General features: G+C 38.8%; 1 protein-coding gene across 5 annotated transcripts in view; it reads right to left on the bottom strand.

Annotated features, from left to right (window-relative positions):
* Positions 1-1,580: 1,580 nt before the first annotated feature.
* The window catches only part of B3GALT1 (beta-1,3-galactosyltransferase 1), a 220,459-nt gene continuing 204,180 nt past the window's right edge, over positions 1,581-17,859 (bottom strand). For 4 of the 5 annotated variants that reach the window (XM_049797964.1, XM_049797940.1, XM_049797931.1 and 1 more), the window contains 2 exons: positions 7,024-7,062; positions 1,581-6,445 (listed from right to left, as the gene is read on the bottom strand). In XM_049797964.1, the coding sequence (XP_049653921.1) occupies positions 5,236-6,216 (981 nt within the window). In that variant the 5' untranslated portion in view covers positions 6,217-6,445; positions 7,024-7,062 and the 3' untranslated portion in view covers positions 1,581-5,235. The remainder of the gene's footprint in view (positions 6,446-7,023; positions 7,063-17,859) is intronic. The other variant, XM_049797954.1, reaches the window with a different exon arrangement.

The raw sequence follows: 17,859 nt of genomic DNA on the forward strand, positions 1-17,859 counted from the left end.
TCCTATTTTTAACAAGAGAAAAGTAAGCAGGTATTATTCAGTACAATGTTTCATGTCATATGGATCTCCTTTTCTGGCACATTGCTGCTTGAATAGGCCTGCTTCAGCAGTTTTAAGAAGGTTTTTTTTACATATTGTTTTCACTTAGGGCAGTGCAAATTTCTTTGGAAATCTATGACAATCAATTAAGTAAATGAGAAAATAGAATGCTTGTAATTAAGATAATCAAGCTACATGAAATCCACCCTACTACTGCTAATATCTGTATATCTCCAAGCTGTATATTAATTAAACACCATGTAAGTGTTGCAATTAGACTCAGGCTGCTATGGTGAAAACAAGAGAAAAATGAAAATGAGTGGAGGGGTTTTTACTATGTGTGAAACTCTTAATTGTTTTAAAGCATCTTGTTACGATTTGTAAGGTTGCTGCATCGCTGCAGATGCTCCTGGGATTCCTGAGGACTCTGCAGCAGGCTTCAGCTGCTTCTGAAATAGGTGACACAAAGAAAATACACTTCGGTTTGCAAAAGCTATGCTTCTTCTCAGGAGTGTGTGTTATTTCCCCCTGAATTTCATGAATGAGTTTGGGTTACTGAGCTCTGAAACCAGTAGTCAAAGAGATTAGATGTTTCATTCTACATAGGAAACTGCAAAGGGGAGAATGGAGAGAGAGGAATTACTCTGGCTAGTTCTTACAATAAAAGGGACTTTGTCCTGCTTTTATGTTCTTTTGTTTTGTGGTGGGTTTTTTTTGATGTGAAGACCCTAAGGTCACCAAGGCCTTCCTACCGGACAAAACATCATCTTAATATATTTGTACTGGGAGACAAACACTACATGAGACTAACCGGATAATCTGGATGTATTCAGATTGTGCTGCTTCATTTATTTCCCGGTGCTTTTTGGTAGGCTTGGGGAAGCAAAAGCTCTGTCAGAGTCAGCATGTGTCTCTAAGAGGCCAGGAGAGGACCCCTTCCCTCTATATGGGTGCCCTCCCAGCGGTCACATAGCAACTTCAGGGTGAGTTTATTGTGGTTTTATGAGATATGGGTTTTGGGACATTAGTGCTTTCTCTTTTTTCCCCTGTGTGTACCTTTTGATGGCTGCAACCATACTCATCAAGGTACCATGGAGGTAGCGGAAGAGTCATGTTGCAGGCCAAGGGAGTCAAAGAGCTTCACCACCTTAGAACTGCCAGACTTCGGTCTTGTGAGCTGGGGATGCCAGAGCAGCGGAATAGGGCAAAGCAGCTGATGAACCCATCTGCCAATTTGCCAGATATTGCTATGGCTGTTTTAAGATTAAGTCTTTGGTGTCAAATGTAGTAGTACACCTGATCAGTGTGGACAGAAGCTTGATGAAGTTGTTGCACAAATATTAAATAAAAGTAATATTTTTGTTGTGTTTATTTTTTCCAATTATTTTTTTTTAAATCTGCTTTTACAGCACAATATTCTTCCTTATGAGAAATGAGCCTATTCACTGGTATTGTGTTTTCAGGTAATACCATTTACATTTCTAGAAAGAAGTGAAGAAGAGAACTTACAGGACACCTTCAATTTTTCATATGATTTTGTTCTTAATTTTTTTTATTATTTGACATTGATACAAAAAAATAGTATCTTGGTTAGCAGCTTTGCTGGCAATCCCACAAAACTGTAAATAATACTTTAATCTAAAAGAATGCACTCCTACAGACACTATAGATAAAACAATATATACAATTTAGACAAATAAATACATAAGTACAGCCAGTCATATATAATGATACACCTAAAGTTCGGTTACTGTTGACAAGTTTTTCTAGTTAATTACACTCTTCATTTACAAATTGCCATTGCCATCTACATTATAAAGACAAAAAAAATAATCCAATAAAGAGTCAAAATTGATACTTAACATTATTATTAGGAAAGATGGAAAATGAACCTTGAGACTTCTGTTTAAATACTCTCACAGTTTTAGCAACAAAAAAACTTTTGTGAAAAATTCCTCCTAAAGAGAGGCATTTCCCCCCTAGCTTCTTCCCTCAATGTGCTGTGTTCATGTACATATCGGAATCAAAATGTGACTATAGTCACACTTTTGAAGCGACTAGAAGCCAGCACGTCTTAACCAAGTTGTCATTTGTCCCATGCCCAGTGAAACAAAATGACCTGCAAGTAACAGAAGTATTTCTTTTGATTAAAGGAAGCTTAATGCAAACACTTTTTTGTTAACAGTACCCCATGTGGCACAAACACTACTGAGTGGAAGGGACAGTGAGCTGTCCCTATGAGTAGACATATTGCTCCCTTTCTGTCTCCAGGGTGCAATATGACAATTACTGAGCAAAGAGAAAATAATAAATCTGTTACCTAGGTGTAACAAGCTAGTGAAGTCTAGTATCAGAAAACTAATAGAAGTAGAAAACTAGGCTTTTGTTGTGTTCTTTTAAATGCGCTTGACAGTAAAAGAAAAAAAAATCTTGTACATTCAAAAGTTAGGGCACACATGCTTAAGGCTCTTGAAACACTGAACAAATATAATGCCTAACTCAGCTCCATGCATAACAGAATACTACATAGCAAGCAGACTACACATATATACAGCTGAATACAGAAGAAAATGCCTTAGAAATATGTACATCAGTTTCAAGATGAACATTTACATTTCTGTTGAAGATCTATCTCTTTATAAATGGCACGAAATATATTTTTTTCAGATACTATTTTCAAGGTGTACCTTCCAATCATTAATGCAGTCTACTTGTACTAGGGGAAATTCAAGGCTGCCGTGCTACTTAAGCCCTGAGGTATCTGGACTGGGAGCCCTGCTGTTCTCTTGGTTACTAACCAAAGGCCCCAGAAGCATCAGGAGGAGAAGTAAGGCCACCAAATCCATTAGGCTGTGGATTCAGAAACCCCAAATTACTGCACAGTGTAGAGGGATAGTAGAGGTGATTGCAGCCTGTGGGTTGAAATTACTACAAAGTGTGTTCCCAGTAGGATGGCATCCATGCTGCCTGATTTACCTAAGGGCTGGGGATGAACTTCACCCTTGTTTCCCTTCCTAAACAAGCATATTCTGGGGCTTGGGTAAGGAAAGCTGAACTTGTCCCAGTCGGTGTGTTCATCTTATATATTCGTCTATGCAATTAGTTGGACCTTGTTTAGCTAGAGTTCTGAGTTTGGTAGGAAGCAAAAGTAATTTAACAAGGACTAGGTCAACTAGGGAAGGATAAATCTTGATTATGCTGCAAGAGATTCTGTATTTTTATATAAAATTAGTGTTTTTCATTTATGAAGGGTGCACAAGCTTCTGTTGATTAGCAGTAACTCCTGGGCTATCTGTTGTGTAGCTTCACCTTTAGATCTGAAGTAGATTTGTTTCCGACAGCTACTGCTTGTGGCTTGAAGGCCAGGTACGCTTTACCTTACAAGTAGCTCCTTTCGAAACAGTAGTGCTACATCTGTGAATAAGACTAAAAATTTGTCATGAAACTACAAACCTTTTGGGGTAGCATCTTCATTCCTCTGTTAGCATCTTCATTACTTTATGTAAAGTGCTATGTACACCTATGGCAAAATCAGGTCAGAGTTTTCCTTTAAATTCTTATTCAGTAAATTTCTGATAACTTTAGACAACCTGAATAATGTACAGACTGAACAGTTTTTCATATGTTACACGTAACGCTGACTGAAATGAATGAGACTTTTGTGTGTGCTGTGGATGGTGTGAGTAATCTACGACCAATAATATATTTGGTGAGATTTGTGTCTTTGTAACTTGTCTGTGAATTCTTCGTTCCAAGTTATTTTCTGAGCAACGTCATATTTTAGCGCTTTTTTAGAAGGTGGTGCTGAATAGACATGGCTTGAATTTATCAAAGAATTTTCCAGGAAATAATTCTCTTGATATTTCATTAACTTTCATATTCAAAACACATAAGCACATTATGAAACTTGAATAAAATCTTGTGTATTTGATTTCTGTCACGTGCTCTGGGGATCTCTTGAGTGGGACCTTGGTGAGTGTTGGCTCTGTGATGAGTAACCTGGGAGCTGCAGATCTGTAAAAAAGGCTAGAATTTGTTTTTCTGTAATAAGTGATTCTTAAAAGCCCTCTATTTTGCTGTGAAAGTTGTACGTAACTGTTATGCACTCTGTTGCCCAATCAACAGAAAATTGATTGCATTCTTTTATTGGACAAAATTCTACTTTTCTACACCATTAAAAATCTGCTAGACTCTCATTCATATATGTACCATAGCAAAAACTAGAGCTTACCCTTAAAAAGCTGCTTCTGTGTTACTTTTTTGTAGGTAAATAGTGCACTGATTGATGTTGAAGAAATATACTGCTTATTGACACTTTTATTATTCAATATAATTATATATTGCTATGCAAGATGCTTAATGGAGAGATGCACTGATACTAATGAGAAACATTGCACTTGCTTTGAAATTAAAAGATATTAATACTTTTCTCATGTATTTTTAAGACAGTTTTTCATACATCTTCCCTGTCTTATTTCACCTACACATTCTACTTAATTATAAAATTGTGTTACATCTTTTAGGGGCTACTTTAGGCAGTGGAAAGAAATGGGGTATCTTCTGAAATAATTTAAAGGAATACCGTTTGATAAATAAAGATATACTTCAGCGTGTTGGTTTGTTTCCTAAGGCCTGTGAGACTTTAATGTTCTTACCTGTCTAAATTCTGATATTATACCATCAGTAAGCTGTTTGGGAATAGCACACATTGTACCATAAAATATACATGTCAAGATAGGTGTAACGTCAGTGCAAACGTATACCGCTCCATTTATTAACAAAGCTCTAAATAGAGATGGTTGTAGGGTGTCAAAAAAAGGAATAAAAGTATGTTTGTAATTCTTCATTCTAGGGCCCGAGTCTTATCTCAGAGGCTGGGGAATGAACTGTTAAGCAGCTCAAAATAGTTTATTACTGTCCTTTTACATACAGATGCAGGAGCTGATATGTGTGATAGAGGATAATATACAAAATCTGAGATTTGACTCTAGATCCTTTCGGTCGGTGTAATGTCCTTATGAAAAGAGCCTGAAGTCTGTAAACCAGTAGTCAAAATGAGAATGAAAAATCAGTCATTAAAAATCCTTTCACAGTTAATATCTCATAGTTTAACCTGTAAATCAGCAGATCGCTTTGTCAAAAAAGAACCAGACTAAACCAAAATTACTAAAAAAGGTATTTACATCTGTAAAAATCTTAACATCTAAGATGTTTCTTGCTGGACATGTCATTCCAAATTCTGTGCATTTCTTCTGGTGTTATCTGGTGCACTGTGATGACCCTGCGGTACCTGCACAAGCTGTAGGCCATTTTCCAGTGATTGAAGCCACTGTTTTGGAAGGGGTGAATGCCCAGCTTCCGAAGACAGAGTCCAACATACACGTCTTCAAGATGAAGAAGTCTGGTATGAAGGGAGGTTTTGTAAATCAGTTCCGCTACATCAGCTGAAAAAATGTAGCCGGTGCCCGAACAGAAGGGTGGGTAATTGCTGTCGGGATACAAATCTCTTGGCATGTACCACTTACTGCGAACATCTCTTATTGGTCCTCCGTTTATAACGTAACCAGTGAAGTACCTTCTCCTTGGCTTGGTGTTAGGTTTGAGCAGCTTATAAATAAGATTATCCATATTTACAAAAATATCACTGTCTGTCTTCATAACATACTTTGCTTTTGAACAAAACGTTGCTACCCACCTCATCCCCATCAACGTTTTCAGAGTGAGGTTATGATAAGAGTCAATAAAATCTTCCACAATAATGTCGTGAAAAATTTGGCTTTCTTGCTCTACCATTTGATTTAACACAGGATCTGCATTTTTTCCGAGAAGAAATAGTGTGGTGATTTTAATTCCTTTAAAGTTGTTTTCGTCTCCCCACGTTTCTCGAATGGCTTGCCTTGCATCAAACTCTTTGTGAGTTGTGCTGATAAGAATGACCAAAAAAGGGACGCTCTTCTCACATTTGTTGGGTTCATTGATAAGAAAGTCAAAGGAATGTGGATTTATAGGTCGAGTTCTTATGTTGCCAAAGGAAACATTTTTTCTGGCTATGGATATGCTACTGAGCTGTCTGTGGCCAGTGTAGGAAGAAGTAGGGCGAGTTATACTTAAGTACCAAAGAGCGCTTGCCCAACAAACTACTGTCAAAATGTATAAGCATGAGACCTTTGAAGCCATTGTTCCTCTAGCTCTTCTATTCCATGTGATGAATAAATAGCCTTTGTACCATGAGCGCACCTATGTCCCAAAGAGGCAGCATATTATTAATGAAAAGTGAAAGTTCGATATATAAAAGTAACTCTGTAATCATTCATGGATCTCACATAGGAGCTATTAACCCTGATGATACTCAGCTTTTCTTCTTTTACTAGCAGTGGCTTCCATTTCTTGGAATTTTCTGTTATTTCTGAAAAATATGAAGAAAAATTTTCCATTGCTCGATCATAAAAGCCTAGGGCAATAAAAACAAGCTTAAATATGACTGGCCTTTAATAAGCTAAGTGTCTTAATGCATTTCTCGGATATCCTTTTTTTTCTCATGAGATACCACAATGCAAGATAGTGTACGAGAATATCGCAGTATAACTGAAGTAATGCTTTTATGATTGATAATTTCTCATAGATGATAATATATAAAAAAAGTTAAGCATGCATAGCATGTTGGCTACTTAGGTAATTTTAAAGGTATATGAAAATAATTTTCTTGTTTCTAGCATTTTCTTGCTTCCTAGCATTTTTTTTTTCTGGACAATCTTTCAAAATATGCTATGGAGCATTTTAAAATTATTTAAAGAATGAAAAATAATTTATCTTAGGATGAATAGCATTGGTGGCAGCTATGTACATGAATACCTACAAATCTCATTTGATCTAAATGTCGTTAATATCTGTCCTGCTACCAAGAGCATTCTTTGGTGGAAATCAGACAGAATGGCACTGATTGGTAAAGGTACAGGAGAGAGAGAGATACGTATGCTGTCTTACCCATGTAAAGATCAGCGCCTGAGTAGACTCCATAAAAGTCTAGAAACAAATTAACACAGTTCAGTTATTTTTGTTGGCTTCCTTCTCTTCTCCCCCCAACCAGTATTTACTTTTCATGAGCAAACATCATTTGTATACTGTGTAAGATAAATCACGATGGCAGCCTATTAACGGTGTCACTTTGCCGGCCGGCATGCAGAACGCTTGCCTACCCGGCTGCGGTTCCTGCACCGGCAGCCCTTCCCTGCTGTTGTGCCAGTCCTGCCTCTGGCACTGGGGAGCTTTGAGGCTTCCCTCGATCCGGGGAATGTGCCAGCCCTGAAGCTGCCTTTGCTTTTAGCATGTTTCCTGGGAATGAGTTCTGTTTATCATCATTTCATGGAAATGAGCCAAGCCGCATTAAGCCTGCCGGATCAGTGCTGACTGCTCCGAGGCACACCAGTAGGTGAGGAGTGCCTGCAGGCTCCGCGTTCCTGGGTTTTGTCATTGCGTTGCTTCAGAGCTAAAGGATAGTAGAAGCATGCAACAAATGAGCTTTACGCAAGAGTCCTTGAAATAGTGAATATTTACTTTGGGTAGAAAAAACCATATATGGATTCAGATAACAAGATAGAAGCCCCGTCTTAGAAATGTCCTTTCTGTTTCCACACTACTTAATGCGTTGCTTGGATTACATCAAAATCCTTTTTAAGGAGCCCATGCCTCTCCTGTGTTGGATTTGTATCGTCTCCTTTTCCTTTCTCCAAAAGCAGATGAGAGTGTGGCCCTGGAGGTGGCCCCATGGCAGGGTCTCCTGACAGATGATCTGTCGCTTAGGGTTTGTGCGGACAGAGTCCCCCTCTAGGCAGGCTATCAGAGTTAAAGGACTGTTATCCTGTGTCACTACTTCACACTGAGGTGTAAAAACAGCAGAGAAACAATCTGAACGTTTGCTAAATATGTACAGATCATAATCTCCGTGTACGTTCTTAGGTAGTGCTGTCCTGCTTGTCTTCATTACGTGCACTTTTAGTTATTTAATGACCAGAACCCACATACCCCTCTCCCCTTCCACGAAACAGGAGAATGTGAATCTGTGACCTGTTTCAGAGCATCATCAGTTTCAATCGATTTTGTCCTATAGCCGGGGCAAGTTAATGAGGTAGAGGTTGACTCTGATGTCCTTCACTACTTATCACAAGGTTTGGGGGTTGTGATCTTTTACCACCAAACAGTAGCAGTAAATGCTTGGGAGCATTATATTTAAGTCAGGCCTTTAATTGCCCCATAGGGCTGCAGAACACAATGATCTTGGCGCGCACACATACATCCTTGTAAATTAATACATTTGTGATAAATCTATACGCAAATGTTACTGTAATGTCTGAAGAGGGGATCTGGCCTGCTGTAACAACCCACTGGGGTCACTGGGACACAGTTCTGAGAAAGGCGAAACACATCCCTGATCTGGTAGGTTGGTTTTCTTTCTGGCTTTGTTGTGAATCTCTAATAACCGCCCCCACTGGAAATCCCAGCGGGGAAAAACACCAGGTGTGAAATGCCGTAACATAATGAAAACATAAGAGCGTAAAGTCTAGAAGACTGTGTTAATAAAGAAATACAGCAGTCATGGACTGGAGATGTAGAGTAAGAGCTATGTAGGTCAGTGTATTTAATGGACTCCAGCATAAAGGTCTCACAAATACATCTAATATTCTGCATATGATGAATTATTTTTAGGAAACTATATATTGCATTCTCTAAACATGTATATTCTTCTACATCTTTTGTTTAATAAAGGCAGGTGCATTAGTTCCCATGAATACTGTGCAGATATCGGAGGGAAAGGAAAATTGTAACCAGTGCTTCTTACAAACTGCAAACTTACATGAAATAGCTTTTCAGTCCAGCAATCTCACAGCTGTGATGTCCAATCTTGTGTGCTGTGAAAGGATTAGGAGCAACAAAAGCCTTACACCATTTTGAAGAAAGATTCTAAGCAATGTTAGGGATTTTTTTGCTCAGTTATGAAATCTACAGATAACTGTCCAGGATGAATATTTCTTATATTGGCCCTTGGACTGCTGTCTCTTCAAATAAGTTTATCTTTTTCCTGTTTTGTGTTTGGTTTTTTTAGTTTGTTTGTTTTGCCCTTTTTAAAAGAAAAATAAGAGTTTAGATGGTGTTCTTTGGTTTGGAGTCTCTTACACCATCCCTGTGGTAATTTTTTAGCAAAGTGGAAGTGGTTAAGAGTGAACTGGCTGGAGTTTTCTTGACAAATGAAATTTTAGATTTAATTATTTTTTAGGAAAATTGAGGGGAAAAACAAAAAGAGAGCTCCCTGCTTTCCTGTGATGGGGTCTCTGCTATTCCTAGTCTGCTGTGAGGTGAAGGTGTGAAGATTAAAGTTCATGTTCCTGTTTTACCTGAGCGTTTTGCTATATATGGGAAACAGATTTGAAATAAAATAGCACAAACAACATTGGCAAATAGTGCAAATACAAAACAAAATTTGCTGAGGAGTCTTGGTCTGCTGATGATATTGTCACTTTCAGGACTGATCTCTCATTCTTTGTAGGATCGCAGAAGGGGTTAGATAAGTAGCTATGTCGTGTATTTTTTTGGCCATAGAGCAAATGCTCCTACAAGAAATAATTTTTTTCTTGTAACATTGTTCCTTCACAGTAATTCCAATAATGTTTAGCTTGCACAAGCAAGATAATACATAGCTTGATTAGGCAGGGAAACACGAACTAAGCAGTGAAATACATATTTTGTGATGATTTAGCAGTCAGGTATTTCAGAGGTTGCCAAATTCTGTTATAAAAGATGATGCTAATTCATCAAGGACCTAAACAAGTGCCTAGCTCAGGCTTTCCTAGACTTACTCCTGTGTTGAAGGTATCTTGCAAAATGATTCACAGTATCAAAGTCTGTGACAACAAACCTTTTCCTTGTCATGTGTTGTGACCTGAAACTAAACTCTGCAGCCATGCAGTATTTGGGAATTGTATATCAAAGATGTGAATTACAAGGAAGGAAATCAGAGTGTAAAATGAACATGCTCAAATTATAGTGCGTTAAAACTTCTGTGTTAGTTACTCATTTGGAAAAGGGGAGGAATGAAGTGTGTGAACTAAGGTCACTACTTTCATCTAAAGGACAACTGAAAGCACTTCAATGCCCACATATTATTGTGGTTCCTTTAGCAGTTTGCCCAGAACTTCTTCAGAACATTTTTAACTTGGTCAATAACACATATATCAAAAGCTGCCTTAAATAGTAAAATGTTTGGCAAAATCATTACTTTATTGTGTTTCTAGTCCTGACACTGGATTCACTATATTGTCACTATAAGGATGACTTTTTTTTTTTTTTTTCTTTTTAGTTTTGCCATGATGTTCTTGAATTTGGTGTTGAAATTTGAAGACCTTCTAACAGCAGGATATGGGTTGTCACAGGGAGAGCGGAAAGCTTTTATCAGCTTTAGATTTTGTCTGTTGGGATAGGGTATGTCGCATTGGGGGACATTGGCACAGGCAAAGGGAAGTGTCACCTCCTTTCCTTTGTTCTGTGGGGCGAAAGAAAGCTTTTTAGCAGGGCAGCAGCAACGTTAAGCACTTGGGTCCTTGACTTCAAACATGTTTTAATTCAATCTGTCCCTTACCCCAACCTGGCTGGCATACTGTAAGTAATCAAAGGCTCAAGCTTTGCTAGGGTAGACGATGGTAAAAAAGCAAATATTTAGCACCGTGTTTCCATATTGTGACTCAAAGTTGTGCACGAAATTGTGCTATTCACAGCTCACGCTGTGCGAGCCAGAGAAGCCACCCAGTTGGAGCACGGAAAGCGGTACTGTGTAACTTAAGTAATTGACCCGAAGGAGACTGTATTTGCAGCAAACACTTTACAAGCTGACTGCACATCAAGAATAATCCTCCAGATAATGAGCACATTTGAGAATCTTGCTAACTGTTCATGGGCAATTTTCAGGCAGACGTCAAATGAGTTCAGCAAATGTTACTTGCAAACTGCAATATTTTGCTAATATTTTGGAACGCTGCTGTCTCTGCTGAGAGGTTGTTGGTCTTTTTCTTTCAAGAAAGCCCATCCTATGTCAGTGCAGTTGCATTAACATAACTAGATCACAGTGGATGCACATGATAGAAACCACAGCTTTTGAAGACTGGCATGTTGCCATAATTGTAATCCATACCATGTCGCTACCTACTGCTGAGGCATAACGTAGGTGCTGAGTGGAGGCAGTCAGGATGCTGAGCCCTGGGGATGGCCCTGAGTGAGAAGCTGAGGGAGACCGCAGCTGCTCATCCTGACACCCAGGAGCCTGTTAGGCAGAGCACCACCGAATCAAATTAACACTGTGCATCTCTGCCAAAATGTACCTTTTCCTTTCCCTGAAAAAAAAAGAGGGAATGCAGCTGCTCAATTATTTAGTAAATGTAGCAAACTCTTCTCATTTCCCTGAAGAGAGATTTTTGTAAGAGTTTTCTATGATCGTGGCTTTCATCTGCATATAGACCAAGACACTGAAATGTCTTCATCATTTACGAAGTCCTTAAATTACCTAAGGAAAAGTCTGTGATTATTACCAAATCTTGTTGAGAAGATAATTATCCTGAACATTAAGAACACATCTACAAAGAAATTTGGAGATGATGTTGTGTTCTTGGCGGTATGTTTTCATAGTAATTTCTTGAGGAAATTCTGGACAGATGGCATCGGTGATTTAACAGGAGATTGCAAGCTCCTCTCTGGCAACTTCATTTGAAGGTTTCTTAAATATTCCAAATGCTTTTGCTGTGCTTGGGTGTAATGGACCTGAAACCAAATCAGTGCTTCAAAGGAAGACCTTCCCCTCTAGAATATAAGTGGTAAGGGACTGTAACAGATGTAGGAGCCACAGTCTTGGGTTGAGGGGAGGAAACTACAAGCGTTCATTTCAGGTCTGTGTTTTTTAGAAAAGTCAGTTCTTGCACTTTGGGGTGTCCCAGCTGTCATATGTTAACAGAGGCTGGCTTCCCTTCTCTTCCTTCAAAAGCAACAAGAACAAATATTTTCTGAAAATCAGGCTATGTTTTAAGATATGCTGTCTGTACATGGAGAGTCATTCCTTGTTCACAGAAATATTGATGATGGGCTTTACCCTAGACAGTAACAGAATGTGAAAGCAAGTATTTGCACAAGTGATTCTTTCATACTAACTCTTCTCTTTTTATGAATGGTGATTTGCAGACGGTTTATGCTGTATTTTATCACTGAATTGAAGAATTGAACTCTGGAAATAAATTTGGGATTTATAAATTATTTTTCAATATTTACTACCTGCTCTCCATGTGAACAAAAGGTAAGAATGACTGTTCATTAGGGAATTTTATGAAAAGCTTTTAAGTCTTATATAGGGAAAATGCAAGTTTTAGAATTTCTTGTAAATGTGCCCATGTTGGCAAAACTTCCCTAAGCTTTAAAGAGCTACTGTGTAGTCTTGTAAGAGTTAATAGTTAACTCTACATGAAAGCAAATCTGCACATGAGTGACTTTTCTGTATTTTCCACTTCATATTTTTTCAGTGAATGTACCTCTGTAAAAAAGGATTTTCTGTCCTTTTTCAAGAAGTGCCGAGACAGCCTACATAAAACAATTAAACTGCGTTTTCATTGCTTTCTTTCTCATGCTTAAGAATGAATTCTGCACCTATTTTTTTCTCAACAAAATAATTTGGAAGTTAAAAAGTAAACAGTTTCTACCGTGCCTAAGCTGTGAAGTGCGATTTTCAATTGCAGAAGATCAAACAGTTGAAAGAAATATTTAGGAATATTTTGACCAACTAACATCAGATTTACCATGACTGAGGGGAGTGGGATAAATTACTGGTTAGGAAACGTGAGCTTGGCATGAAGGACCATTCCTTGGCGGGCAACATATGGAGGTGGGATCTCAGTGTTGGTTTTAGCAGCTTTTCTCTCTGGCTTGGTTTGTACATCAGGAGCTTTGTAGCTGTAAATTCCCATCCAAGTTTTGCAGCTCAGGAAGTCTTTTCTATGCAGAAATTAGTTCCCTGCTTTCTCTGAGCAGAGGCTTGAGAGCTGCTAGGTTGGCCACGCACTGTTCAGTGTTTTTCATACACACAGAGCACTCCTCAGGGAGTCAGGTGATAGCCATCAGCTTCAGAATGACTGGGGAGAAGCTGCTTTCTCTGGTGGCGACTCTAGGAGCCTGGTCTGCACTAGATGTGGCTGCATGGGGCTTCTGTAGCTGTATTTTCTTCATGGTAAGAAGAAAATTCTGCCTTTGAATAAAACTGGCCTTGGAGAACCCCCTGCAATGGTGCTGGAAGACAACATGGTGATAGATCAAGATTCAAGCTTGTCCAAACTAGACACGGTGCCTGTCTGGGTTTGGGTATTTCATAAAAGCAGAACATGCACAGTTGGTTTGCTAACCAGAAAAAAAGTACGATTTAATAAAATCTGGTATTTGTAGGAAATGGGATTTTTTTTTTTTTTTTTTTCTCCCATCTGGCATATCTCTACATTTTCAGTAGCCCATTTAGTGTTTTGGTTGTTTTTTAAAAATGAGCCTCTTTGTCATAGTCATTGCATGTTTGTGACAACCTAGTCTTCTCCAAAGTCTCCAACAGTGGTATCACACAGCTGACTCCATGTGGAAAGAGATGATAGGAGAGACCAGACCCTGAGGACCGTCTGTGCAATGGACGGGTTTCTAAAGGTTTAGCAAACCAGCTGTGCTTGGTCAGATATTAATCTAGAATGGTTAATAGCTAGATTTTACTCAGCTCAAAATAATGTTAGAACCTGGGACATGCCAATCAGCAGTTCTGTCTTGCTATATTGCTGATTGCAAGTGATTTACCTGGAGCCAGTGTGTGCTGCTGTTAATGGGAGTTTTGCTGCTGACTTTAGTAGCAGGCATTTTAGGTGTACAGCCTTTGCACTAACTAAAGGGGAGAGAAAAGAAATGAAGAACAAAATGAAAGAGCGGAATAATTTTAAGCAGAAATATTTTTCTTTTCATTTTCTTTTTTTTTTTTTTCCCCCCTTTTAAAGTTGCCCAGGAGATGTCAAGTGTCAGATCTGTGCATTTTTTCCCATGGATGCTTTTCAGAAACAATTTTAAAAAACACTTTGTGACTTCATGTTGTGATAGGTCATTTGTGATTACATCAATCATGTCCTGTTATAGCAGCAACGTGTAAATTGCATCTCAGTATGGTTATAAACAGATGCAAATAACATATTTCACTTTGGGTTACCATAGCCACAACCATTATTTTCTTTAGCTATTGTGCTGCACTCTATTGTGAAATCTCACAGCAAGGTTCCTTAGCTCATGTCACCACCAAATTGGTTACAATATTTTGCATCTAATGAAAGTTTAGGACAAAAAAAAGAGGCTTTGAGTTCTTAAAAAAAAAAAAAAAAAAAAAAAATCAAGGGGAAAACCTTTAGAACTGCTTTAACAAAATCTTTATTACTCATAAAACAATTTTACATAATTTATTACCAGAGCCAAAAAGGTTAAATTACCTTCAAGTAATAGTGTTTGAAATCAAATATACTGCTGTTCTTGCCTTAACCTTCTTAAATTTCACTATTTCATTTCCTTTGTATTCACAGCGATGCCTGTGAAACGGTGGTCTGGGTTATGACACCAAGAATAGATGACAGTGGCCTTGATTCTGTAGATGCCTACCTTAGCGGCACTGCTGTTCTCAATTAATCTTTGTCACAAAAAGGATGAGTAACAATTATGTGAAGACTGGAACACCTGAAATCACACTTACAGTCTCTGTGGTGATGATAACTCATTGAACTGGATAATGAATCTACTTCCCATAATTTACATGCTATCAGGGGCATTGGAGGAAAAGTACAAACAATTAAAACTTTTGGATTTACTGGGAAAATTTCTAAAATAATTTTGAACCTGCCCATTAAGGTGTCAGTCATGATGCTTGGGGAACTTTGCTTGTAACCGCATCAAAACTGGGGGCACTTCAGGCCAGAAACATTGATTATTGCTATGTATAAATACATTTTTACAACCTCGGAGCACAGCTTTTATAGGCAGTTACTGGAGGGATTCTTCCATATCTCAGGTATATCTGTATGATACCTATATTTATTGTAATCGTTATATTTCTTTTACCTGTGAATGATGGAGAGATATATTTTTTAAAGGCTGAAGAATGCCTAGAATTCACATTATTTTCTCATTTCTTCCACAGCAAGGAGGCTGGAAAATTTTGTAAACAGTCAGTTTAGGTGACCATGTAATAGCATAGCTCCAACATTTTGTGATTAAGAAAAAACATTAGATATTATTAGATGTCCAAGGAAATTGTTGGATGTTGTGACGCTGTGGCTACATGGGCTTTTTTTTTCTTTCTTTTTCCTGGCAATAATCCCTATGTTGAAGAGGTCCCAGAGACTTGCTCTGTCCATCCAGGAATAGGTTGCAGTTCGGTTTCTTTCACGTTTGCATTACAGTAATTAATGTGAAGCTGTGTTGTGAAGCATTTGTCACCGTGAGCTATTTATATGTCAAGCTTCAAGTTTCTAATTCCCTTTGTGGAGTAGTTGTGATATGTTTAATGCAAGCTGTTGCTTTCAAAATTGCACCTGTCTCTCGCAGAACTGTAACATAAAAAAAAAAACCCCTACCGAACAAATTACTTTTGTCTTCAACTTGGAAAATATGGCCCGTACTTCAGCCAGATGACTTATTCTCAAATACATGGAAAACATTTCCTAGACATAATTTTTTTTTTTTTCTTTTTTTTCTTTTTTTCCGGCAATTGGTTAGTCACGATTGAGGTTCCCCAGTTTGCAGGAGCCTTTCTGGGCATGGTTTTCTGATAGCATGACCTTAAATGTGGCAGAGACAAATAGCTGCAGCTCTAACACAGCCAGGTGGTGGCTGCCTGCAGCCGGCCGTGCCCCCTCCCCTCCAGCTGGGAGGTGTTCCTGGGATGCTCCCCCAGCACCGCTCCGGCTGCAGCACCGAGTGCCTGCAGTGCCGGCCGGGCTTTCCAAACACGTTACTTTGCAGAGAAGGGGTAGTCCTCTTGGAAAAGTGGGATCTGCCTCCCCTTTGCACTGAAAGGAGCTGGAAAGACATTTTATCGGCTTGGCCGTTAGCCTTAAAGTAGATGGAGTGGTGCTTTCTTGCTTCGGAGCTGGCGTAAGCATCAGCTGGTGTATGGGCTCACAGGCCCACTGACCTCACGGCAGCTTAGTCCAGCTGAGGACCAGCACTTCTGGCTGTCAGCTCTTTATGATTGCCTTTGCAATGAAGACTGGAAACATGTTTCTTTTTACTTTATCATAACTAAATGGTAGATGGGGTTTTGCTCGAGCTTAAGTGAAAACCTACTTTTACTGGGGATTGAACACGAAAAATTTCAGCTGCAGAAGAGGGCATTTTCCGCAAAGCTATTAACATTTGAGAGCAAGGTAGTGTCAGGCTCCTTCAAATAGCACGTATGGAGCATTTCACAGACATGACCCCAGGCAATTTGTCAGCATTTAGTTTTCTGAAGCTTGTGGTTGAAAGGACCGTTGCACATACGCATTCATAGAACACGCACTCAACACGAGAGGCTGCATCTCTTGTGGCAAGGATTTAAAAATGGGCTCAGAGTAACTGGAGTTTTCTGGATGAATCCAATAAAGGAGTGCATGCTGTAGTATATTGGTAAATATATATCCTTGTGAATCCACAGGAGTAAATTTGTCCTCGTTCTTCTACGATCTTTCAAAAGTGCAGCAAATTGTGTCCTCAGCTGGGACACAAGTTTGAAAAATACAGTTTGGGATCGTAAATGGTTGCTGCCTCCTTAGCTAAACTGTAAATCCATTCTGGGTTATCAGCTATGCTGACGTAGTCCACCCTCTTTCCCAAAAGAATGTTTCTTTATTTTTCCACTTTATTCCCTTTACAAAAATTGTGAACATTGTCTATTAGTCTCAGTGAAAGAAACCTGGGTGTCTCTGGAGAAAGCAGCCAGTTAACAGCTTTTCCATTTGTGCTCAGATTAGAGTTTAACTTGAGCCCTATGAGAGTTGTTGTAGGCAAAAACTGAGGAAGTTTTCTCCCAAACGGTTATTGATGAACAATTCGTGAGAATTTCTCAGTTAATAACTCTTATCTCCCAGGTGGGCAGAATATGGCTGATAATCTTGGGTATCTAATAAAGCTGCAGGAAGAACTGCATTCTGGTAAAGAGTAAATCTGAATTCCTGTTTCAACTCACTTTTATCACTTATGTCGTTAGAGATGTCCTTCATGTGTACTTTTAAAGTTTTCACTAGGGAGCATAAATTTCAAATCCTGAAGAACTGTGTGAGGAGTCAGGAATACTAACTCTGATTTCTCACATATTTTGTCTGTGAGCCTTCCTAATTAGGGGTATTTGCAGTGACTGGTAAGTAGAAAAATAGCTAAGCAAACTTTTTCCTAACGTGCGTGCATGTGTGTTTGAGGTTCTTTCCCTAAACATAACAGGGCCCATTTCTGTGGACTCATTATGCTGCCAGCACATTTTGCTTTCTCTTTTTCCTATTGTGACTAGGGAAGCGTAACCATTGCAATTGCAACTTCTCAGAATAATTGGAAACTCTCCAGCTGGCTTCTCCACCTGTAATTGTGTTGTCCCTAGTGGGTTGATGTAGGTGTAAATGTAGGCTCATTGTCTATACTGAAGGATTTCTCAAAACATAGGCAAAGTAGTGTTATGTAAAGGATGGCTTCAAGCATATTCAGAGTTGAAAAGCAACGAAAGCAGTCTTTCTCCTCCTCCCAGCTTGACTTTTACTG

Source organism: Accipiter gentilis, chromosome 1 (assembly GCF_929443795.1).
Source record: "Accipiter gentilis chromosome 1, bAccGen1.1, whole genome shotgun sequence".
Lineage (NCBI taxonomy): Eukaryota > Metazoa > Chordata > Aves > Accipitriformes > Accipitridae > Astur > Astur gentilis.